The sequence below is a fragment of the Balaenoptera physalus genome (assembly GCF_965194825.1).
Source record: "Balaenoptera physalus genome assembly, chromosome: 14".
Lineage (NCBI taxonomy): Eukaryota > Metazoa > Chordata > Mammalia > Artiodactyla > Balaenopteridae > Balaenoptera > Balaenoptera physalus.
The window spans coordinates 32,205,856-32,230,111 of record NC_138893.1 but is presented as its reverse complement, the minus strand read 5'-3'; the positions used below and the strand labels follow the sequence as shown (position 1 = coordinate 32,230,111).

The 24,256-nt window shown below is 45.5% G+C and overlaps 1 protein-coding gene across 30 annotated transcripts in view; it reads left to right on the top strand.

Annotated features, from left to right (window-relative positions):
• TACC2 (transforming acidic coiled-coil containing protein 2) overlaps nucleotides 1-24,256 on the top strand; it is a 205,742-nt gene that overhangs the window by 23,805 nt on the left and 157,681 nt on the right. For 19 of the 30 annotated variants that reach the window (XM_082424731.1, XM_082424728.1, XM_082424716.1 and 16 more), the window contains 4 exons: nucleotides 3,216-3,294; nucleotides 4,984-5,028; nucleotides 7,285-7,344; nucleotides 17,484-17,596. In XM_082424731.1, the coding sequence (XP_082280857.1) occupies nucleotides 3,262-3,294; nucleotides 4,984-5,028; nucleotides 7,285-7,344; nucleotides 17,484-17,596 (251 nt within the window). In that variant the 5' untranslated portion in view covers nucleotides 3,216-3,261. The remainder of the gene's footprint in view (nucleotides 1-3,215; nucleotides 3,295-4,983; nucleotides 5,029-7,284; nucleotides 7,345-17,483; nucleotides 17,597-24,256) is intronic. The other 11 variants (XM_082424737.1, XM_082424723.1, XM_082424744.1 and 8 more) reach the window with 3 other exon arrangements.

Genomic DNA, 24,256 nt, shown 5'->3' with positions numbered 1-24,256 from the left:
CTTTTTTTTTTTTTCTTAGATTCCATATATATGTGTTAGCATTTGTTTTTCTCTTTCTGACTTACTTCACTCTGTATGACAGACTCTAACTCCATCCACCTCACTACAAATAACTCCATTTCGTTTCTTTTTATGGCTGAGTAATATTCCATTGTATATATGTGCCACATCTTCTTTATCCATTCATCCGATGATGGACACTTAGGTTGCTTCCATGTCCTGGCTATTGTAAATAGAGCTGCAATGAACATTTTGGTACATGACTCTTTTTGAATTATGGTTTTCTCAGGGTATATGCCCAGTAGTGGGATTGCTGGGTTGTATGGTAGTTCTATTTTTAATTTTTTAAGGAACCTCCATACTGTTCTCCATAGTGGCTGTATCAATTTACATTCCCACCAACAGTGCAAGAGTGTTCCCTTTTCTCCACACCCTCTCCAGCATTTATTGTTTCTAGATTTTTTGATGATGGCCATTCTGACTGGTGTGAGATGATACCTCATTGTAGTTTTGATTTGCATTTCTCTAATGATTAATGATGTTGAGCGTTCTTTCATGTGTTTGTTGGCAATCTGTATGTCTTCTTTGGAGAAATGTCTATTTAGGTCTTCTGCCCATTTTTGGATTGGGTTGTTTGTTTTTTTGTTATTGAGCTTAATGAGCTGCTTGTAAATTTTGGAGATTAATCCTTTGTCAGTTGCTTCATTTGCAAATATTTTCTCCCATTCTGAGGGTTGTCTTTTGGTCTTGCTTATGGTTTCCTTTGCTGTGCAAAAGCTTTTAAGTTTCATTAGATCCCATTTGTTTATTTTCGTTTTTATTTCCATTTCTCTAGGGGCTGGGTCAAAAAGGATCTTGCTGTGATTTATGTCATAGAGTGTTCTGCCTATGTTTTCCTCTAAGAGTTTGTTAGTGTCTGGCCTTACATTTAGGTCTTTAATCCATTTTGAGTTTATTTTTGTGTGTGGTGTCAGGGAGTGTTCTAATTTCATACTTTTACATGTACCTGTCCAGTTTTCCCAGCACCACTTATTGAAGAGGCTGTCTTTTCTCCACTGTATATGCTTGCCTCCTTTATCAAAGATAAGGTGACCATATGTGCGTGGGTTTATCTCTGGGCTTTCTATCCTGTTCCATTGGCAATTGCAACTTTTTGATTAAAGGGTTAGGAGGGAGAGAATTGATCACTACAGTGACATCACTCATAATTTTCTCAGTTTGGGGGCACTTTAATTAGGCCCGTTCAAAATACTTATATTTTATTTTCCCGTGACTGTTGATTACACATAGTACATGGTAGCTACTCACTCAGTTTTGGTTGAATGGCTAAGCAAATCAATGGACACATTTTATTGTGAGTAAGTCCATCACTGAGGTTTTCTGAGGAAATGCTTTGATGACAGCCATCCTGCTGGGAAGAAATCTCGAATCAGAAGGCAGGAGACTGGGTTCTGTTTCCAACTCTGGCATCCCCCAAACTGGGTCTTTGGCAAATCCCTGGCTTTCTCTGCAGCCTCAGTTTCCCCACCGGATTAGACTGGTAATCTCTAAGGCTCCAGCTCGAAAAGTCTGTAATTTATTTTATTTATTTATTTATTTATTGAAGTATAGTTGATTTACAATGTTGTGGTAATTACTGCTGTACAGCAAAGTGCTTCAGTTATACAGATATATATATATATATATATATATATATATATATATATATATATATATATATATATTCTTTTTTAAATTATGCTTTTCCATTACAGTTTATCATAGGATACTGAATATAGTTCTCTGTGCTATACAGCAGGGCCTTGTTGTTTATCCACTCTATATATAATAGCTTATATCTGCTCACCTCATCTTCCCACTCCATCCCTCCCCCAACCCCCTCCCCCTTGGCAACCACAGTCTGTTCTCTATGTCCATGATTCTGTGTCTGTTTCATAGATGGGTTCATCTGTGGCATATTTTAGATTCCACATATAAGTGATATCATATGGTATTTGTCTTTTTCTGACTTACTTTACTTAGTATGATGATCTCTAGTTGCATCCATGTTGCTGCACATGGCATTATTTTGTTCTTTTTTATGACTGAGTAGTACTCCACTGTGTATATGTATCACATCTTCTTTATCTTTATTCATCTGTCGATGGATGTTTAGGTAGCTTCCATGTCTTGGCTATTGTGAATAGCGCTGCTATGAACATAGGGGTGCTTGTATTGAAAAGTCTATTATTTTATTTATTTATTTTATTTTTTGGCCACGCTGTGCGGCATGCGGGAATATTAGTTCCCTGACCAGGGATGGAACCTGTGCCCCCTACATTGGAAGTGCAGAGTCTTAACCCCTGGACTGCCAGGGAAGTCCCTGAAAAGTCTGTGATTTTAAAAGCTTTCTGTAACTTAGTTTCTCCACCTAGAACAAGTGAACAAACAGGCTTGATCCTGCTTATGCTATGGGGTCTTGTGGAACGCTGTTGGCGATGTCAGCAGATATCCTGGGTTTCTCTGTGGGCTGTGTGGGAAGCATCCTCATTACGATGACGATTAATAAACAACGTCACTAAGTAAGCCCGATGAAATGACTCTGGGTGTCCAGACAGCAAGCCGCTTTACATGATTATTTATTCCTTGTCTGGCTACAACTACGCATTTTCCTCAGCAAGGAAAACATGCTGCCTTCATCGAAATGTGTGCAGAAGTGAAACTGATTTGATGAAACAAGTGTTTAGAGAAAAAAATATGAAAACCACATGTTTTTGAAGAGCAGTGGATTTCACGCCTCCTGACATTGGACACCCAGCTCTGCTGTCCTCGACAGTGGGAAGCCAGCCGCACTCTGGATTTCCAAACCGAACACAATTAGAAACAGAAAACACTCCAACAGCAGTGCTCCTCAAGCTCTCCTTGGCAAACGGGCCCCTTTTGTCACTCCCTTTGTATGTATACGTATACGTGTACATTGGCGTTAGGTCAGAGGCTCAGTAACAAACTCGTCTTACAGAAGTGTCTGCCAACCCGAGGTGGGAATAAAACACCAGCCTGTACTGCTGGGTGGCACGTCGCAAAGGAAAACCCTTCAAAAGCAATTTTCCATGTTGTGACTGCAGAGATAAACACTTCCCATCATCTGGCTTTTGAGATTGGGGAAATGAGCAGGCGGAAAAATCCTCAGATCCTCTTCAATTCTACAGATGTATATACCCTTTTGTTTCTTCCAGTCACCGCCGATCAAATCCGAAGGGACGCTGGGCACCCTGAATCACCATGGGCAACGAGAACAGCACCTCGGGCAACCAGGTGGGTGTCACGGGGCTTCCCCTTGACCTACACGGGTCTCTTGAGTGACATTGACTAGACTTTTTTTTCAGCATCTCCTCTCTGCCCAGGAAGGAATGAACTAAAACTCAGAGTGTGGCTAGATACATGTGGGCATATTCGTATCCATGTAGGCATTTTTCATTCCATTTTCAGAATTCTCATATTAAGTCTAGCCCTAATTTTATAAACGATATAAAAACTAGTTTTAATTCTTGTCCTATGCTTTTGAAATTGACATATGAGAGTTTGGCGCATTTTTTTCCTGGATGGTGCCCCCCTCCCCATCTACTTACCTACATGGATACATACCCCTCCCCCCCAAAAAAGTCATGGGCCTGAAAAAGTGGTTTTAAAAATCTATAAATGTCGAGCAGATTAAATGTGAACTATCATTTCCATGTTAGGTAAGGTTTTCACAATTGAGGCATAGGCTTTGCCGGATTGTGTGTAATACTGGGATATTCAAGTAAATTCAAATTTTATAGTTATCCATTTTAAGTTTGAGAGTCGTAATTCAATGCGCCGGTGAACAAAATTAGGGAAACACTTTCCCATCGATCTGATACACAGTGGAAATTTTGGATTAATGGTATTGAGTTCTCTGAATGAGAAAATTCGACCTAAAGCCAGCCTAAGGCAATTCCTTTTCCCTCTGCTTTTTTCTTCCCCACAATCTTCTTTCCTCCCGCAGGAAAACAGGAATCATCAAAAGAAAAGATGGCAAACTCCAATCTTTAGAGGCAGACAGGAAACAGTAATTGTGTTAAACATGTGGGTGGGAAACTATAGGGAGAGGTGGGAACTGTGGCACACAGAGGGGTCCGGTCCAGCTGTCTAAAGGAAGCAGCCACATCAACACCAGCTGATGGCTGCCAAGTAGAAATGTGGGTCCAGTGTTACAAGACCTTTCCATTTCCTCGAGAAAAGTCAGAAACCCAGATTTTTTTTCCCAAAAATCTTAAAGTTTTTAAAATTTAACTTTTTATGTTGAGATAATGGTTAGATTGGCATGTTGTTGGAAGAAGTAATACAGAGAGATCCCACGTACCCTTTACCTAGTTTCCCCCAGGGGCAACATTTTGCAAAACTAGAGTACAAAATCACAACCCAGATACTGACATTGACACAGTCAAGATACAGAACGTTTCCAGAGACAGTATTCCTTTTGTTGCCCTTATAGCCACACCCACCTCCCTCCGGTGCCCCGTTCATAACCCCTGGCAATTTCTAATTTGTTCTCTGTCTCCATAGAGATGAGATAGAGAATGTTATACCATGTTATATAAATGGAATCATACAGTAGGTGACCTTCTGGAATTGGCTTTTCTCACTCAGCATGATTTCCTCGAGATTCATCCAGATTGTTGCATGTGTCAGTAGTTCATTCTTTTCTATTGCTGAGTAGTGTTCCCCAGCATAGATGTACTACAGTTCATTGAACCATTCACTTAGTGAAGGACATCTGGGTTGTTTCCAGTTTGGGGCTATTACAAATAAAACTGTTATGGACATTTGTGTACAGGTTTTTTTGTGAACATAAGTTTTCATTTCTCTGACGTAAAGCCCAAGAGTGCAGTTGCTGGATCATATGGTAGTGGCATGTGTAGTTTTATAAGGAACTACCAAACTGTTTGCTAGAATCCCTGTACCATTTTACATTCCCACCAGCAGTGTATGAGGGATCCAGTTTCTCTGCATTCTGGCCATCATTTGGTACTGTCACTATTTGGTGTTGCCGTTCTGATGTGTGTGTTGTGATATCTCATTATGGTTTTAGTTTGCATTTCCCTGATGACTGATGATGTTGAACATCTTTCACATGCTTATTGCCATCTGTATATTCGTTTTGGTGAAATATCTGTGCATGTCTTTTGCTCATTTTCTAACTGGATTTTTCTTACTGTTGATCTTGAGAGTTTTTATATAGTCTAGATAATAATCCTTTGTCAAATTGTGGTTTGCAAGTATTTTCTCCCATTGGTAGCTTGTCTTTTCATCCTCTTAACAGGGTCTTTTACAGAAAAGTTTCTACCAGGTACAATATATCAGTTTTTCTTTTTATAGATAGTGCTTTTTGTATCTTCCCTAAGCTGAGAACTCCTACCTGAATACAGACAATAAAGTAGGTTATATTTTCTCTCCATTACCTATACTAAACTGCACTGTCCAGAATTGAAGGCTGGTTTATTTAGGATAGATGCACAGAAATGGAATTGGCACATCAAATGGAGGGTAAGTATTTTTGAAAGGCTCTTGCTATATATCTATATCTATAGTTATATCTATATACGAAATGCATTCCAGAAAGGTGATGATAATTTATATGTCTCTCATCAGGATATGAGAGCCCATCTCACTATATCCTTTCAAGCAATGAATATTTTAGTGTCTCAGATCTTTACTGATTAGAAAGGTAAAAATACTTAAAGATTTAAAAACTCTCACCCTACTATACCTTACCCCCATTTCTCATCTCCTGCCAGCTCCCAACCCTAGCCTACCTCCCCAGTCCCCCGACTCCTGGAGCAGACAGGAGAGGTTCTCCTGGCACCACAATTTTTCACATCTCCAGCCTCAGCCAAACATGACCCAGTGGGGCATCACGGGGGTGCCTTTAGGATTCCGGAATCAGAACAAAGTTTGCCTTCCTTGGAGAAACAAATGGAAATGAAGCGCAAGTACAGTTTGGCTGTAGGACTCAGGGTCCCCCACGGGGCTGAGGCTCCAAACCTGTCTTTCCGCTGTCTCCTGGATATCTCTGCCTAGATGACCCGCAGTCACCCTGAGCTCTTCAAACCTGAGCTCAGCTGATCCTCCCCTTCTGTATTCCCCCTCTTGGGTACCATGCCCTATCCTACCATTCAAGACAGAAACCTGGGGGTCTCCTCTAACTCCACCCATTCCCATTCTCCATATTTAATAAATCACTCTATGACTGATTGATTGATTAATGGATTGGCCGTTTAGCTTTCCAAATTTCTGTTTAATCAGGACTGTTTTCAGTTGTGAGAGACAGAAGCCCATCTCCAATGGCCACAAGCAGAGAAGGGGCTTCTTTGGTTTATAGAATTGAGAAGTCCACAGAGAGGGTTTAGCTGTAGTAAGTTACTGAGTCCAAAGGGTCAAAAGATGACGCTGGAGATCTCTCCTCCCTGGATCTTGCTCTGCTTTCCTACCATGATGTCCTAGTCCTTAGGGAGGTGCCCCCAGCCCCACAGGCAGCTCCACGCTTCTTCCAGCTAATGGTCCGGCCTCTGATTAGCTCTCTCTAAGGAATCTGATGGGCCCTGATCTGTCATGTGCCCTCTCTTGAATCAATCACTGTGTCCCCAAATGTGAGACACTTTGATTAGCCAGCCTGAGCCACATCCCCATACCTGTAGGGGCAAGGTGGGCCCTGGGTGATGACGGTCCCATCAGTATGGCTTTAGAGCACTTTCTCGAAAGACAAAAATGTAGCACATATCCATGAAGTTTTTTCTTACAGCTTTTTTCCTCCACATCCCCATTGTCACAACCCTATTACCTCACACCTGGGTCACTGCAGACACCTGCAAACTATTTTCTCTGCCTCCACCCCTCCCCCATCCCACCCACGCTCCCAGTCATCTCTCTCAGAAGCTTTTTCTCTGCGAAGATGCACTTGGAGGTGCCTGCAACCTGCCTACAAGTGAACTCTTGGAAGGAAAGATGCAGGTCTGAATGAACCTCTGTTCACAGATTAAGGACCAGGCATTGAGAACCAGCCATGTCACTGGTGCAAAGGATGAGAGACAAGCCTGCCTAGTCCTGGCCCTTGCCTCCTTCATACGCCCTCGGGCTTCAGGTTCCTCTCCGTCTGTTGTCTGATTTCCCCTGGGTAGCCATGGGGGAGGTAGGAACACCCCCGCAGGTTAGGCTCTCGCTCTGGTACTTGGGGGGATACAGTTCACTGTGGCCTGTCCTAACAGCAAGACACTTTGCTTTCAGCAAGAGGACTCCGGCTTGAATAACATCATCCTTTGGCCTCCAAACCCTGAACCTCTGCAGGTACTGGGAGACGTGCTCTGCGTGGCTTGCTGTCAGCCCCCTTCCTAACTTCTAGATGGTTGCAGACTTTTGGCGTGGTGTGTTCGTTTGCCTTTTTCGTTTTTCTCCTCTTCCTCCTTCTCCCATTGCCTCCTCCCACCCACCTCAAATAAGTGATAAAACACAGTAGAAATCTGCAATATATGTTTGGATTTTTTAAACTAACATTTTGGTGTGTCTACCCAAGACCTGGCTCGGTTGATATGCTTTGAGATGCTGAATAAGGCTTATGTTCTCAAGGTAACGCAGCTGCTAATACTTACCTTTCCAAACATTTCTACTTTGATTTCCTTTGTCCTGGACGGAAGCTCAGCATGGGATGGTGGCCCCCCTTCGCTACCAGTGGGCAAAACTGATTTGTTGTAAGGAAGATTGATTTCCCAAGCGCCGCCAGTGTCGTGCATAACGCAGCTGGCTGAGTCCCCTAGTTTTAGCCCTGCTCAAAGTGTTTGCTGTCGACTGGAGAGGAGGGCAAATTGGGAGCTATGCATCCCTTTCATGGAGATGTTTCCTGGAGACAACGTCAAGGTTGGTGTGTGCTGTGGGTGTGGTCAGGGTGAGGCAATAAAATGTGACTTGCGGTGAAATCCTGGCACACCCAGGAGGAGGAGGAGTGTTAGTCACCCACGTGATGTGTTCCTCGCCTTAAGGAAAGAGCAGCTCCACCCCAAGGGTGGCTGCCAGAAGGTCTGCTTGGTGCTGTTGATGAAAATAATCAAAACAATCAATAATAAGAATAGAAAAGAGTTTTATTTGAGCCAAACTGAGGACTATAGCCCAGAAGCCAGCTTCTCAGATTACTCTGAGAAACTGCTCCGGAGAGTTTTCAGCAGAGGAATGACATGAACTGAGAGGGTTGTGATTGCTTTGTCGAGAATGATCTTTAGGGGGCAGAGGGCAGAAGTAGAGGAGGGACGTTAGTTAAGACGCTATTTAGAAGTCAAAAGATAGATGATTATGGCTTGGAATGAGGTGGCAGGGAAGGGGGTTCCTGGATTGGGAATATATTTTAAAGGCAGAGAGAAAAGGCTTAATGAGGGTTTGAATTTGGTGGTAGGGAAAAGAGCAAACTCAAGAATGAACGCTAGGTGTTGGGCCTGAGCCATTGAGTAGATGGGAATGTCATTTCTTGAGATGGGGAGGATTGGAGGAGGGGAAAATCTAGGGGGAAGGGAGAGAATCAAAGGTTCTGGTTTGGTCATAAAATCTGAATGCCTATTGGGAGCTGCAATGAAGAGATCTAATAGGTATTTAGATACACAAGAGATGGGACTTGAGATGTATATTTAAGTCATCAGCACAGGTATTTAAACCCATGTGACTGGATGAGACTACCTGGGAGAGAGTAAGAGAGTTGGAAAAGGGGACCCAGGACTAATTCCTGAGATGCTCCAACATTTAGACCTAAGCCCAGGGGGAAGTGCGGGAAAATCTTTGAAGGAGTTGGAGCTGGCTGAAGACAAAGGAAAATGAGGGACCTAAGAGATCATGAGAGTATCAAGAAACAGAGAGTGTACAGTGGCATCAGATGCTCCTGGGAAATAAGGAGCAGACACCTGTCCATCTATTTGACAATATGGCAGCCTTTGGTGACCAGGAAAACTTCATATTGCCCTGCAGGCCCCTGACAAGCACAGTTACAGTGGAATAACAGTGATGCAGGTTGCATGGGGAAGGAATGATGAGGGAAATGGAGATAAGGAAGTAGAGAGAGGTGTGTAGATCATCCAAGAAGTTTTCCTAAGAAAGGGAATAGAATATTGGGACAGTAGCTAGTGGAGAGAGTTGCATGGAAGCTTTAATTAAAGACTAAAGATACTAGATGCCTGCGTGGTGATGGGCTTGAGGGAGAGAGGCAGGGAATCATTGGAAGACGGATGAGAGAAGGGTCAACTGAAGGAAGGCTGACCGTGAACGTTTGCGAGGGAATGGGATTGGAGCAGAAGTGGGCTTAGAGGAGAGACATTTCCACCACTGTGGACTGGGGGAGGGAAGACAGAAGCAGATACACCTCAGAATCGAGAGGGTGGAGGGGAAGGAGTTGAGGGAGCTCCCTTCTGGTGGCTGATAAGGTTGCAGAGAAAGGGGTGCATGTGTGCGGGGGTGGAAATGAGGTCAGCTGAGGAAGGGGGTGTACTAATCATGGAAGTTGGGGGTATAACAGGTACTTGGGGAGACTGGACCCTGAAGCCAGGGTACGAGGCATGGTAGGACCTCTCTTCATAGTCTCTTGGCAGTGGGCCAGCAAATTAGCTTAATGATTTTTGCTTTTGAAATGTTTTGGCAGCAACTGATTTGTCGAATTAATTAACGACCAATTTTATCTTAAGAAGTCAAGTTTAATAACATCACAATAGTCCTGTATCTGGATCCTGCTGACAAGTCACAGTTATTTCTACTTTCATCAGCACAAACTCTATTTAAACTCTGAAATTTAGTAGTGTGGCCTTGGTTTCTTGTCTGTACTGCCAAGGGAAGAGGAGTCATTGAGGGGGAAATTCACACACGCAGGCTGGACCAACTCCATCCATTTATTGAAGGTTCCTTAGCGACTGAGGCCTTTTGACCTCAGACCCACCCCCTCGTGGATGCCTGTTGCTGCATGCTGGGTCCTACTTGTTACTCCTGCTCCTTCCCTCCACTGACTGACTCACTGAGGTCTCCTGGCAGGCAGGCTGCTCTCAGGCAGCACAGAGCAGCCTCACTTACTAGAATGCACAGCTGTGACTCGCAGCCAAGCCCCAAGCCTTTCCTTCCTGGTGACTTCCCTTCCTGAAGGCGTCAGATATGTTGGCTGCAAATGAGAAGAAAGTCCTATGTGTAACCAAGGCTGTGGAGGGTGACTGGCTTGGGCATAGGAGGGCACAGTCCAGTGAGAGGTCAGTAGACTAACACTGAGCCAAGGGGAGCCTGAGCTGTCTCCGGGAGTGTCAGAGTCCTAGCTTGTGTGTCCTCTTTGGAACAGAGGTGGAGGTGACATAGTAATGAGAGGTTTCATGAGCCCTTTCTGGGGTTGCATGCATCGTGACTTGCATGGAAGGATTTATGGTGAAATAAGGGCCATGTCAGCCCACATCCCCAGCTCCTGAAAGTGGGCGTGACAGTGGTTCAGTGTTCTTTCCTGAGTGCTCGGTTCTGGGTAGCCCTCCAGAGGGCACCTAAGCTCCGAGCGCATGGATTCCAGAGCACGAGGGCAACGTCCATCCTTTGGTGGCTGCTTTACCACCTCTGAACTTCCCCTTGGCCATTGGGTTGTCATGATACCCGTTTACGACTCTGACAGTGTGGAGGGGGAAAGAAAGACAGTCAATCCTATTACTATAATGGCCTGACTTAAAAATCCATGATCATTAAAAAAACTCTTTTAAAGCAATTCCATTGTCTGGACGTTTCTGTAGTTTGAGTCCCAAGGGGGAAAAGAAAAAAAAAGGATTTTCAACTATTGAAAGTGTGGTCAATGCTGTGAAGCAAGAAAACAGATGCGAAGACACCTGACGTGGCACTGGGTGTCCGAGAAGGCGCTCTGGGGGAGCTGAAGGACGAGCAGGAAACAAGAGGGGTCGGGAAGGTTGAGGGCAGGTCACTGGGCACGCCTTCTCCAGCCCGGACCTCATCAGGGCAGGTCTTTCTGGTTCTGGCTCAGTGGTAAAGAGGCAGCTGGGCCTGAGGTTCGTTCCTGAAGGCGACCTCAGCACTGTGGTTTCAGACTGTGGACTTCTCTGACATCCAAGGGACAGAGGACCAGGAAGACAGGAGAATCTGTTCTGTGTGAGCCGTCCCTGGGCATGTTTCTGCAGGCTGAGGTCTGTAGAAAACCTTAGGCACTGTGTGATTTCATTTTGCTTCTAGATAAACGTCCCCTAAATATATGCATATGTTGTTTAACTCTACAAATGCTTGGGGTCCCAAGTTCAGCTTGGAGGTAGTTTCTCTATTTCCTGAGGAACCCAAGGAACTCAACATTACGACAGCCTTAGACCAGCGCCGGCAGAAACAGCATCCTCTAATAGTCTACAGGCAGTAGGTGGGCACCTGGGATGATTTAACTGTGTTTAATGAGAAGGAAATTGAACAAAGACAATTAAACAGCATGAACTCAGTGCTGATAACAGTGGGGAGAGCTCCTTTATTATGACGTCTGATGGCGCAGCCCAGAGGGTTGATGCTAATTTTCGCTGGAGTGATTATCGAAGTTTGTGAACTGCGTGGCTCCATGTCTGGCCGGACGCATCTTCTGAAGAATCTGATTAACTATTTTAGCTTTAAGCTGAGATGGGCACTGGGGCTGTTGGTTAATGAGTTTTGAATCGGTTTCTTCTGTATAGTCGTAATAACTAGAATATGTGAGTGTCCACTATGATCTAGTCTTGTGCTTTGTGCTTCACATGTATTATTTTATTTAACCTTCAAATCAACCTTGTAAATATGATCCCCCATTTTCCAGATATGATACTAGAAGGCTTATGGCTGAATAAACACTAAAGCTTGGCTTTGAACCACTACACCTAGCTTCCTGCACCCTTCTTCTTTTTTATTTTTTTAACATCTTTATTGGAGTATAATTGCGTTACAATGTTGTGTTAGTTTCTGCTGTATAACAAAGTGAATCAGCTGTATGTATACATATATCCCCATATCCCCTCCCTCTTCCTGCACCCTTATTCTTGAATCAAGCCTCATGCTGCTTTAGCATGACAATGAATAGTTGTAGAAAAATTCTAGAGGAGCAAAAACTAAGGTTTATATCTGCATTTCAAGAGCAATCCAATAAAAGAAATCACAGGATGTTACAGGCCATCCGGACAACCCTTACTCTTTGAATAGAGACTGCTCCATTTGGACAGTTTTTTGCCATATTGACAAATTGCTCGTATCGGCCACTGAGGCAGGCAGGCCAGGGGTTGGGGTCCCCATTTTATAGACAAAGAAATAGGCTCCAGGAAATTCCCTGGCGGTCCAGTGGTTGGGACTTGGCGCTTTCACGGCTGTGGTCTGGGTTCGATCCCTGGTCAGGGAACTGAGATCCCGCAAGCTGCGAGGCGCGGCCAAAAGAAAACAAAAACAAAAACAAAAAAAAGAAAAAAAGAAATAGGCTCCAAAAGGTGAAATGATTTGGGTTTTCTGAACTTATCAAGCCCTCTTTAAACCATATTGCTTCTAAAATATTAAATACATACAAGACATTAATATCAAGCAGTGGTTTTGAAGTCTCAAAGGTTTTCCTTTCCCCACAAACTCCAGACATCAGAACATGTCAACTCTGGCATCTTTGAGGTTCCTGGGTCCTGTGAGGGTAATTCCTACCACTTTCAATGCCAATGCTTTTGAGGAAGGGAAGGTAGATATCGTTTATTGAATGTTATCTCTCATTCATTCACTAAACTGTAAGTTCCATGAGGGTAGGAACCATGACTCTTTTATTCTAATTAAACCTTTTATTTGGGAATATTTTCAGATTTACAGAAAAGTTGCAAGGATAGTCCAGAGAAGTCCCCTACTCCTCCCCCAGCTCCCCCTGAAGTTAGTATCTTATACCACGTCTTTTAAAATCTTCTGTGTCAACCTAAAGCCTAGACTCAGCCCTTCCTAAACATGAGGCAGCATCACGCAAATCCCAGTGCAAACTCAATTCTCTTATTTTCTCCATCTTCTAAAGGAAGAGTGGGGCTTCAAACCCAGCTCTCACTGACTCCCAAGCTTGTTCATTTTTCCTACCACATCATACCACGTTACATGAGAAACCGTTCCATTTGGGGAAGCCTAAAATTCCACCTTGGAGCCTCCCCCTTCTTGGCCTGACAAAGCGCCTGTGAGGAGAGCTAGGGAGGTGAAGAAATGTTTGGGATGATCTAGCAGAACTGGTCTAAGCATTTGCCTTCCCTTGACAGGGAGGGTGGGCAGCCCACCGGCCCTAGCACAGAACATGTGTTTGTCCTCTATGTTTGGCAGCCTGGCAGTTGCTTCTGAAATCCGACTCCTAGTGCCATGGGGATGACCTTTGGTCTACTTCCCAGCATTCACCTGCAGTCACACTGCTCCCAAGAAGCTCATTCCAAGAGTGGGCGACTTGGCAAAACACTCTGGGCCTGATCTAACCATGTTAATTAAATCTCTTTATTGGCATGACCGGTAAGCAGTGGTCTAGAGAGGTGGGGCACATTTAAGAGGTAAGGTCTGGGGAATTTTTCTTTTTTAGTGAGGAAACACTTTAGCTCTCGATAAAGTGTATTTTCCAGGACTGGAAAGTTGCTGCGACTGTTTGAAGATTGCTTTAAAATAAACCCAGAGCTCTGGAGTATTCCTGAGCCAAAGAAAGACTGTTTGTTTACTCAAGCAATGGCAGCAAAGGAAAGATTTGAAGAAGCAATTTGAAAAGTCAGTTTGTCACGTGGAGGATTGCCAATTTTTTTTTCCAGGCTGCTATTTAGAAGTGTAACGGGTAACTTTAGAAATGTATGCTATTTGTAGTGACACCTGTTGACACAACAGACCCCTTGGAATCCTGTAAACAACAGGGCTTAGTACTGTTGCTAGGATGGGGAAACTGGACAGGGGTTGGGGGGGTGGACTCAAAGACACTGTAGGAAATGTGGCAGAAGCAAGAGCTCCAAGGACTGAGCGTGCTTCCCTCGATTTGCAGAAGTGGCTACCAGACTAAACGGGAATAATCTACTTTTCATACATTCAACAAGTATTTCTGGAATGCCTCTCGGTGCCAGGGGCTATTCTAGGCATTGACTCTAGGCCTCTGTATCACATTGTTCATAAATGTCCAGTTGTTTTAGTTCCTCTGAGCATGGCAGGAAGATGGCAGGAATCATAGGCAACTATTTCCACTGCTTGGTGAGGCAGCATAAAGTAGGGAGGGGTCAAGGTCACAGATTCTAGAGCCAAACCGTCTCGGTCCAAGTCCTGGCTTCACCACTTCCAAGCTGTGTGATTTTGGGCAAGTGGCTTAACCTCTCTGTGCTGTGATCTTATCAGTAAAATAGGATTGTTGTAAGAATTGAAGGAGTTTATAAATATGTTAAACACTTAAAAGAATAGTACAGATTTCCCCAGCTATCTGCGATCTGAAAGCAGAGCATTCCTAGGAAACCTTTTGTAAGCTGAAATGGCTTAAAGCAAAGAAGCGATTACCTTAGGACAGCTCTTGCTAATGGATGCACAGAATAAATTGAATAAAACGCAGATGCTCACGGGCACATTTCAAAGCTATGGCGACTTGATGCTGTGATGCTGAGTCTGGTTCCCGGGGAAGGAGCTTGGCGGGGCCCCTCTTGCTGCTGCTGGGGGTTCTTGCTGCCTCCATACCGGCTTTGCTGCAAAACAAACACTGAATGCTGTTTTTGCTTTTTGCCTCTTTTCATCAAAGCAAAAATCCTCTTGGGATCTCTTTTGGTTAGCGAAAACTTGTACAGGTCTTTTGTAATAAAGAAATTACATAAAGCAAACATGAAAAGCAGGGGATACCTGTATGTGGCACATAGAAAGTGTTTACAGTGATAAGTTTGCTACTATTGTTATACCAGAAAATGTGCTATGTAGGCGCTGGGTGTCATTATTACTGTGGAAAGAGTATTGGACTTCAAGGCCGGAGACCCGGCCAAGCCACTTAACCTTCTGTTTCTCATCTGAAAAAATGGAAAACATTATTCTACCTGCCTGTTTAGCGCGCAGGGATTTTGTAAGACTCAGAGGATGTGAAATAACTTTGCAAAGTGCAGCGTGCCATTCCCATGGGTAGTACTATTGCCTTTATTTTGACTCCATCCAGGGACGTGTTTGCTGGAGAGAACTGCAGATTAGCTCTTTATTAGGAGGAGAGGTGGCCCTGAAAAGTGAGAAAGGTCTGTCCTATTTCCTTCTTCAAAGACAAACCTGAGCCCTTGTTATACTTCCTTTGCCTGAGGAAATTCAGCACGTGGTCCCCTCCCCCCTTTAGTCAGAGCAAAGATCTGCCCCCCTATTCCATCTGTTGTTTGCCTCTGTCTGAGCTGTTGCTGAGACATGTTAGTGTCTTTCCAGAATTTCTTCACCTTGATCGTGGAATAAAAAGCAGGAGACTTATCTGTTAAATTATTTGCAGATAACGGGGTGATTGAAAGGGAAGCCTGGCTGCGGAAGGTGTTTGGAGCTGAGGCCTGCATGACAGTTAGACAAGTAGGAATTGGGTTACAATGTTAAAAATTCAGGACCCTGATATGAAAATGTCACTCACTCTGTACTGTGATTCTGGAGTTATCAAAGTAAAAATTGTAAACCATGAACCCAAAGGTAGTAATATTGCATAGATAAAGAACCTTCCTCAGCAGAGTCAGGAACGCTTGGAGTTTGAATTTACCGTGATTTGAAGTTTGCACTGTCTTGATACTGCCCTAGAGGATGATCGTTGGTCCTGGAGTCACAGATCAGGAGACTGAGGCCCACAGGACAGGGCAGCGGCGCTCGTTACAGGGAATGGTTCAGCCAGCATGGAGATCAAGCCAGCCTGGGGTCCGCAGGCCCCCCTTAGGTGAGGAATCAACCCCAGTTGTTTGCCTCCATTGAAGGCATAGAATAGAGATGCCTTTCCTTGGCTTTGGGGTCAGAGAGAATTAGGTCCGTCCAGACTCCACTGCTGTGTGATCTTGGCCAAATACTTAACCTCTCAAAGCCTCTGTTCTAAAATAGGGATACAAATAGCATCTTCCTCATAAGGTTGTGGTGAAGACTGAATAGAAAGCTCCTGGCCCAGTGCCTGGTACATGCTCAGTAAACAGATGCTATTATTATTGTTGTGTTATGATTTTCCCCCCATTCTGTCTCAGCAAAAGTGAATGAAGGTTTTTCTAATTGTGGTATTCCTGTTAGCACTGGAATATGTGGGTCCCTGAGAGCTGAAGCATCTTTTATATTTTCCCTCTGGACACAACTGGGTGAACACAAGCAGTCAACTGTTCAGAGAAATGCACCAGATGGGGAAGCAGCTCATCTCGGTTTTTCTCTACCTGCTGGCTCTGCTCTCCTGCTACAGGTTGCCTTCCTCCGCAATGGCTAGGGACAGGCTGCCGGTAACCCTTGCATTCATATTCTACAGAAGCAGCCACCAGATTTCCGTCCCTCATGTTCTTTGGGGAGTCCTGAGGAAGGACCTGGTCTTAATTTGAGTCTTGTGTGCATCCCGACAGGCAGGGGTGTGGAGCGCTGGGATTGGCGTTTCCATGGGAACCTCAGGGACAGAGGGTATGGGTGGAACAGGTCTTTAGAAGAAGGCAGATCTGGCCCCAAAGAAAGATGTGTGTGTTGTTTCAGGGAGGGGGGTTCAGGAACGCTGCTGGAAGACAAATAAAAGGCAACTACTGCTTTGGGGAATACTTCTGGGGGTTCCTAAAAGTCCTTTCCCCATTTCTGGTATTTGTGTCTGACTTAAATGAGCACAATTTAAATTGAGTTTTAAAAACATCTCATCTCTTTCTGTCCTGTGATTTGAAGTTTTGACTGTGCTCTAAATGTTTGCATCTTGGTTTAAAAAAATCAACTGAACAGCAGACGAGCTTATTGCGGGGGTTTAAGAAAAGATGACCAACTCTCAGAATGGTCAGGACCTCAGTGAGGGGCCCTAAGGTTCCCAGGGTCCCTCATTTTCTTCCTTCAGTTTTTTTTTTTTTTCTTTTCAGGTTTCCAGCTGAATTCTGGTTTGCAAAACCATGGGGCAGGGGGAGGAAGTGTGTTTCCATCTAGGCAGTGCCCCAGACGAGACACTTTAAGATCTCAGATTCAATATCCCACTTTTTCCAGGGAGCAGACGACCCCCAAAGTATAATGTGTATCCTAGTCTCAGTTTCTTACTAAAATAGTCAACCTACTCAGCTGGAAATCTCTGGTTTACTGTGTTTCTCCTCCATTGGGTGGGAGCAGGGGCCACGGTCGCTTTGCCCACCGTGTATCCCCAAAGCCTTGCTCAGCACCTGGCACAGAGTTGGTGCTCAGATGGACGGTAAAGCAAACCAAAAACCTGGCCCTTGGAATGTTGTGGTCAGTGGCCCATTGATAAAGTCTCTGTGTTTTCAAAGACGCTTGTTTGATTTCCTTTCCAATTTCTCTTTCTTGTCGCTCAGAGGACTTCTTTGGCTCGGAGTCAAGGATCCGTGGAACGACCTGGGAACAGTCAGAGTGCAGAAAGGAAGCCGGAGGAGAAGCCCAGAAGCAATTACCGCGGAGATCTGCCCAGGTAGGACCAGGTCTGGAGGACTGACCCAGCCCAAGGCATGGCCAGCTCGCTGCCTGCTCAGAGTTTGTTTTGCTCTATTTACTTTGGAAAATTTACCCAAAAATCCATGATGCGGTCCTCGGTGGTGAGATGCTCCAAGCTCTGGTTCCTAGACCTCTTTGTGATTGCCTAGATGCATGATTGGAAAATTAATGTTTTCCTGCCCAGGGATGAAATTAGTAATGATAGGCTTCCATTCCACAGCACGCCAGGTCTTTTATCCTCATTGTCAGAACTTACAATAAACAAGATCAAGGCTGCCAAGGGGCTTAACAGGGGTGACTAATCTGTGGCTAAGTTGGGGTCTGTATGCTAGCACGGAAGCCGAGGTGGGCACCGGAGGATGAGACAGAGGATTCAGAGAACAACCACTGAGTCTCAGGGAGACTGGTGTGTGAATTTCAGAAACCAACAAGGCCACACTGCCACAGTGGAACGTGGCCAGTGCAGGTGCGGCCCACTGGTCAGTAGTCCCTCGTTTTGACCCACAGTCAGGTCCTGATTTCCCCGCCAGGGCTCTTGGGAAGGAATCCAATAGACTCTCCCCACGTAGTGTTCAGCACCCACAGTTTTGGGGTCACTCACAAGCAGAGGGTGAGCAGATGTGAACACTCTGTCCCCAGAATGGACACTGGTCAGGAACACTGGTGGCAATTAATAATTGCCTGTGGGTTCAGCACATGATCCGGTTAGAAAAACCCTTCTGGACAAATAAATTGAAGCCCAGCTTCTGGGAGGCTGTAGATACAGGCCTTAAAGGAACAAATGAACAAAATCTTCAAGGAGCAAAAATGCAAAATTGAGTGGTACACACCCCACCCCCCAAATCCCCCATCACTGACTTCAGGTCTCAAACGCTTTGCAATCACTTTTCACGTCAAGGGTTAAGCAATATTTTTTGCTTTGAGGGTCATGGGTGAGTAAGAGCGGCCCCTGGTGGCAGGAATTTCCACGCGGGCTGGTGTCATTTTCTGGGGGGGCTTCAGTTATGCGGTTTCCAGAGGAGAGGCACTTTGAACCTCTTGGCATGAACATTGGATTTCTTTAGGGCAATGCTGATCCTGCGGGGCAGAAGATTTTTTTTGTGGAGAGAGGCACAGACTATGCCTTGAATGGCACCTTTGATCTCAATTCTTTGTAAAATGGGGGCCTCCTTTCCCTCCCAGAACCCCATGGCTGTTCCGCCTTCATGGACTTTTCTATCAGGGTAGCAGGACAAAGGGTTTAATATTTGGCTCTAACTAGACCGGATGACAGTCTAAACTGGCTCCTGGTGATCATGAATCTAACGATCTGGAATCCTACACAAGCAAAGTCGCTGCTGGCTGAGACCCAAGGTCCAGCTCTTCCATCCCCATCCTTGTGAGGTTCTGGGGTTCCTGGAGAGGTTTGGGAATTCCTTGGGGCCGGTGTCCCAGCTGGCCTGGGGAGTAACAGCAGCTCAAAGGTCTTTCGTTTCTTGTTCCTCAGCTTTAATCAATTATCTTTCCCTTGAAGAAGAATTGTCTCTCATTGGCATGCAAATAGCACATGAGGTGCCTTCTCAGAGCAAGTTCAAAAGAGCAACTTCCTGTTCACAGTTAAAAACATGATTCTCCTCCATAAATGTGCCCATGTCGATTGTGCAAGGCCCTGCACTAACTGACTCAGAAACTAGCAAGAGGAGGCCGAGGAGTCAGGATGTTTACAGGAAGAGAGAGTGAGCATGGGGTCCCCTGTGTGCTATTTCAGTGGGGCACGCCACCCTTCGCATCCACAACAATGATAGCATTTGACTAGGACTTAACGTTTATTTTGCAGACGGGCACTAGAAACTATGCCAAATGTTCTATGCCTGCAAAATAAAATTTTATTTTCTTTAAATCAATTCATTTCTGATTCTTAGTCCTTACTTGGCCAGGCTGGCGAGAATGCCCATGTCAGCCATCCTTGGGAACCCCTCTCCTGACCTGGTGTATCGAGGCCATCATCCGTCCCCTCCTCACCCCATCACCACTGAGATGTCCACGTCTCAGGCCACACTGTCTCTCCGGCCCTATGACTGTGCTGCTTTCACGATACACTTGGCACATGGGGGTCTTTGGTGAGGCTGGGAGCCCACGGTCATTCCCTTCAGCCCTCTGGGATCATCTCCCCCATGAGCCTGAGGACACGCTCAGGAAGCAGGGAGGGAGTCGCGGACATTCCCTACTTCCTAGGACCTTTCCATGCTCTCTTCTCATCATCCTAACATGCACTTGCGGTCTCCTTTTGCCTCAACGGAAAGCCAGCATTTTCTCTTCAAAGGACGTACTACAGATTTTTACAAAAGATGGAAAGACCCATTGCCCTCAAACTATTTCTGTTTTCTACTTGGAAAAGCTCCAGAGAGAAAACACAGAAAGGCCTGCAGTGGGCCTGCTGGACCAGGAGGCAAGGGAAGAATATAGGGAGAAAGGCACATGTTAATACTGCCAAAGATTGTCCCTCTGCGCAGGTGTGATCTCTACTCTCCAGAGGAGGAAACCGAGGCTTGGAGCACTATGCCGTCAAAACCCTCGTGGTATAAAAAGTCCATTGTTTCCCCCTGGAAGCTCCTCTTCCCTCTGAGTACACAAGAATAGGCTTCACATATCCCCAAAGAGGTTAGCTCTTCATCCAGTAGGGAGTCCCCTCAGTTTAGCTGCTTTGCTTTCCAGTTGCCACACGGTGTCGCTGTTGTAACTTAGCCCTGCATTGGCCAAACCCGTGCAGAGGCTGGGCAGTGCCTCCCAGGCGCCCCGCCTTCCAGGTGCCCCACCCTGCGCAAGTCCCTGGGCTCCTGCGACAGGATGATCCCGCCCTCCTCTGACAAGCTTCACCCGAGTTTGCACCTCTTACTGCTCAGCAATGCCCACCCTCGAGCACAGCTGCCCTGGAAACTTGCGACTGGACTGGTTCCAGCTCCACTGTCCAGTCTCCCGGAGCCTTTCCCTCCTTGGATACCAACAGCCCTTGCCTTTTTTTTTTTTTTCAATAGATCTTTATTGGACTATAATTGCTTCACATTACTGTGTTAGTTTCTGCTGTACACCAAAGTGAATCAGCTATATGTATACATATATCCCCATATTCCCTCCCTCTTGCGTCTCCCTCCCACCCTCCCTATCCCACCCCTCTAGGTCATCACAAAGCACCGAGCTGATGTCCCTGTGCTATGCTGCTGCTGCCCTTGCCTTTTAAACCCTCAAAACAAAATGGATCTTATCATACAACCTTTCCCCAGATAATGAAGCCATTAGGTTGCACCAGAGGAAATTACTGTTTTTGTAAGTTAAAAAAATGTTGGATAGTGGCCATTTCCTGTGCTTCAGTATCATACTTGCTCATTCTCTCAAGGAGAGTGTCAGGCAATATTTCAGAGATGACAGACCTTTCTCAGGGAGTGACCCTAAGTGATTCGTGGGTGAATTTCTGGCACCCTTGTCACTGAAGAAGGAGTGGAAACTCAACAGCCAAGAGTCTTAACTGTTCTCCACTGGCTGTCAGAGGTGAGCAGGCATCAGGATCACCTGCAAGTCTGGTTAATACCCAGGTCGCTGGACCCATCCTCTAGAGATTCTGATTTGGTAGGTCCGGGGCCAGGCCTGAGAATGAGAATTTCTGACGGGTTCCCAGGTGACACTGATGCTGCTGGTCCAGGGACCACGCTTGAGAAGCACTGCATTATGCCAGAGAGCTGTGTGCGTGCCATGGCTCCATGCTGCTGGGGTCCAGAGGAAGACACCTCCTCCGAGGGCTGGGTTAGACAGGAGAGTCTCCTGGGGGCGGGGACTTGAACCAAAGGGGATGGCTGTAGAGGCCGTTCCAGGTAGGGGCAGAATTCTTGAATTGGACCTCTCTGGAGCAGAGCAGGAAGTGAGCCCAGACCTGGTGGTGGATGTTCACTAAAAACAAGGTTGGAGAAGTGGGGCCAGGTTGAGAACTCGGAGGTCAGGGAAGGGACTGAGATTTTATCCTGCAGGTAACAGGAAGCTGGGGAAGTGCTATGTGGTTGGTTGGTTTGTATTTAAACAAGGGTTTATGCGGGAACTTAGAGCCTGGATTAATGCACTGGAGCAGGTAGGCTGGAAGGACAGTAAGGGATGCTCTTGTAGTAGAAGTATGGTGGCTGGGAAATCACCCCAAGGTAGAACCTGTTACTGAACTGGACTCTGGTCCGCTTGCCCACGTGCAGCAAAGCCAATCTACTGACACTGGGTTGTGGTGAAGGAAAGTACAGTGTTTGTTGCAGGGCACCAAATAAGGAGAACAGGCAGCTAATGCTCAAAAGCTCTAAACTCCCTGATGGCTTTCAGAGAAGGGTTTTTAAAGACAATATTAGGGGTAAGGGTTGCAGGGTGTCTGATCAGCTCATGAACATATTTTTCATTGGTTGGTGGTGAAGTAACAGGGTGATGTTTGTGGAATCTCAGTCATCAGCCTTCTGGTTCCAACCAGTCTGAGGTCTACATGCTTGTGGTCAGCATGTAGTCACCGACCTCCACCAGGATATTGTTATTTATATCCCTTTAGGAGGAACCAGTTGTCCTGTGACTCTATTGTCCTAATCATTAACTGCTTGAGTCTGCTCTTTGGAACTCAGGGAAGGTCAAACAAGAAGTGGGGACAAGGGAAGGGCTTGTACTTTGGAAGGGCCTACAGGGTCCTCCTCAGTTTCAAACCTACAGAACCTGGAGATGGCCTGGGTGCAGGCAGAGGAGGTGGAGTCTAAGAAGATGCTAAGGTTCTGGACCAAGAACCCAAAAGAAAGGTCCAACATTAGAAACTGGGACGTCCAAAGTGAGAGCTGCTATAGGGAAACTGTAATCAATTTTAGGCACATTGAAGGAAAGACCATCAAGCTTACTGGGAACCCTGCTGGTATGGTCTTTATGTAAGCTGACCCCTGGCATGTGGAGGAGTGACAGTTTAATGGCATGATGAGGGAGCATTATGGCCCCAAATGCTATGATATCCTCATGGAGGTTTCAATTATTTACACAAGTTATTCTCAGATAGTTGGCTCATTCCAGTGCTGCTGTGTGTGTGTGTGACCTTAAAACTATATTTAAGAACGCAGGAGCAGATCAGGGTTGGGGTGAAGGATGGTAAATGAAATCATATGGGACAGTGTTTTCCACACTTCCCAGATCATAAGATTTACCCGGATGTCCGTTAAATATATAAATTCTTAGGCCCTTCCTAGTCCTTCTGAAACAGAATCACTAGATGTGGAGCCAAGGAATCTATGTTGTTAATAAACACCCTGGGTGATTCTTTCCAGCAGGGACATTTGTGAATAGTGATCGACTGCCAGGTTCACCTTATCACGTGTTAAAATACCCCATTTCCTGACCCCTCCCTTGAAGAGTCTGATCCAGTAGATTTGGGGTGAGACCACAAAATCTGTTTTTAAGAAGAAGACCATGTGACTCTCATGATAAAGTGTGGGAAACACTGACCCAGGGTTTACCCTCAGGCCAATAACCATAGCTACCTTTTGTTTGCTTGTCTGTGAAGTTTATAGTGAAGGCTCAGAAATCAGGGATAATTAGCATACGTTAAACTCCTGCCCCCTCCCTTTCTCTCATCTATGTTTTTCTTTCAATAAAAATCTATTGGGAATCCATTGTGCGAGGCACTGGGGACACAGCCAATAACACTAGAAGCCCTGGGGCTTCTGCTCCAGTTGGTAAGTAGGTTGTAGTGAAGAAGTCAGACATGGAACAGAAGGAAGACAGACACTTTCAGGTAATGTCATGGCTCTGAAAGATACCAACTTGGTGTTGTGATTGACAGGAACAGAGAAGGGAGTGACTAGTTTGGATTAGATCAGTGGTTCTCAAAGTGGGGTTCCCAGATCTGCAGGCTGAGCACCAAGTGGGAATTTGATAGAAATGCTGAGTCTTGGGCCCTTCCCCAGACTCTGGGGTGAGCCCTCCAGGTGTTCCATTACACCCTAAGGTTTGAGAACCATTGGATTAGATGGTCAAGAAAGGGAGTGATATTTGAACTAAGTCTGGAATGACAAAAAGGAGGCAGGCATGGGAAAATCCAGATAGAGGGACGGGTGGTGCAAAGGACGTGAGGGAGGAATGAATTTAGTGTGTTAGAGAAATAGGAGGAGACTGATGAGCGAGTAAGTGGTGGGCAGGGGCCAGATCAGCCAGACCAGGGCCTTGAGGGCTGGCCATGGTAAGACACCCAGATTTAGGTGACGTGAACCGATATGTGTTTCAACAGGACCTCTCTGGTTGCTGTATGGAGAATGCAAGGGAGTAAGACTGGAGGCCAGGAGGTCAGAGGAGAGGTCATTGCAGGTCCCTGAAAGATGAAGGGGTGCCTGGAACTAGGGCAGGGATGCCCAACCTTGTTTTCATTATCTTCCTTTCCCTGCCCTCCCATGGGAACCTTTGTAGATATTTTATTCCAAATTGCCTTCCCCTCCCCAAGAAATTGCAGTACCATAGATATAGTGCATATGTTTATGTATTGTGGTCTTTGAAGGGCCACAAACCATTGTGATATCTATGATTTTCTTTTTCTGCCTCCTGAGAGCCAATTTTCACCCCTCTGGGGATGATACTGGCCCACTGATGATGCAAGGACTAAGGTGATAAC